At 41.1% G+C, this 1571-nt stretch overlaps 1 protein-coding gene across 1 annotated transcript; it reads right to left on the bottom strand.

Annotated features, from left to right (window-relative positions):
• Window positions 1-426: 426 nt before the first annotated feature.
• Window positions 427-957, bottom strand: LOC117171087. The gene has a single exon (XM_033358140.1). It carries the CDS (start codon window positions 955-957, stop codon window positions 427-429), a length of 531 nt encoding a protein of 176 aa, XP_033214031.1.
• Between the last annotated feature and the right edge of the window lie 614 nt (window positions 958-1571).

The raw sequence follows: 1571 nt of genomic DNA on the forward strand, positions 1-1571 counted from the left end.
GCTATCTAAGGATGGTACTATAGAACGCCACCTCAAGGTAGGCCTAGTGGCGCCATCTCTTGGTCAGGCCGGAAACTTATCAATCCACCCTCGTATATTCAACCTTACCTTTGTTTTCTTTTGTAATCTGTCGTTTCTTACTTTCTGTTTGGGTTGCGAAACCTTTGACTGCCATTAGGATCCTCTCTTCATTTTCTACCTCAGATTTCAAAAAATCGATTAACCTTGATAACCGATCCGTGGATTCTGCACCCTGTACTGCTAAGTCGCTGCTTGTCATAGAACGCTGTCATGTTCTCAGAATCTCCTCCGGTAGTGATCACTCAACCAATGGATACAACATCGTCGCATAATTATCCGTAGTGACACCAAGTGTTTCAAGCGCTCGAATGTGTGCGGATATTTTATCGTATATGCTTGCGACGCTTAATTTTTTCCTTTATCATCTGCGTTTTGTAAAACCAACGAAAGGAGTTCGCGCGTATAGTACTCCACCAACAAGTCATCTCGCCCGAAACGATTCTTCAGACTGCTAAATGCCTTCTCGTAGTTTTCCGCTGTTGTCGGATAACCTTCAACTATATTCTCAGCCTTCGAGCCTTTTTCCGTGGCTTGTTTCAGATACTCGAGTTTATCTTCCGGCGTAATACTTCTATCCTCGTGAATTTTCCGGAAATGCGACCAAAACTGTAGCCAATTGCTGACACTACCACTGAACTTAGGAATTTCTAGTGTAGGACGCTTAACGGGGTTTTGAGGACGAGCGTCTATTCGACTTGAAGTTGCTACCTGCTCGTTTTGACCAGATTCTTGCTCCGTTAGTTGTAGGTTAGTCATGAGAAAATTTAACTTGTACTCTTCATGCGTCTCGATCTCGGCTTCTACTTCTTCCTCGCTTGTATCTGATGTGAGCAGTAATTCAACGAATTTGGTGTTTACATTCTCGAGCTCCGCCATTCTCGACTCTAGCAACTGCAATGCAACACGCCGATCAAAGCCTTTTTCAAGGACTCCATATTTGGAGCTAGAACACAAAACTTCTCTCCAAAAAACAAAAGGGTCACTCTATGAGTCACTTATATCACCTACTACCGTCCTGTCACGGTCGCCAGAAATGTTGAAATGCTTTACGATAGGAGGTAAAAATAAGAAATAACTACTACTTGACACTTTGGAGGACAAAAAAAGACTCTTTATTTTGGAGAAAACCGAAGAGAAACACGTTCACAACAAAAACCATGTTCTTTCTACCGTCGTCGTCAATCATCTGCCGCTACTCACCCATACGTCACGCCACCCAGAGTCCTTTTCTTAAATTAATATCAAATACGCGGGTATATTCAAAAAATGAATACATTTCCAACACACAGTAAGGGATCACCATTTTGTTTTCTGATTCATAGGGCTGGAATGTTTTCACGTGAAAGCGTTTCATGCCGCTATATTTGAAACATTACAATTTTTCTCGAAACCCCCAATGTTTCATCAAACTTATCATTAGGTCATTATTATTATTATTTTCATGAAAAATTACCGAGATTTAAGTCAAAAGTGTTGACAATTTTTGAACA

This window comes from Belonocnema kinseyi, chromosome 4 (genome assembly GCF_010883055.1).
Source record: "Belonocnema kinseyi isolate 2016_QV_RU_SX_M_011 chromosome 4, B_treatae_v1, whole genome shotgun sequence".
NCBI classification, from domain to species: domain Eukaryota; kingdom Metazoa; phylum Arthropoda; class Insecta; order Hymenoptera; family Cynipidae; genus Belonocnema; species Belonocnema kinseyi.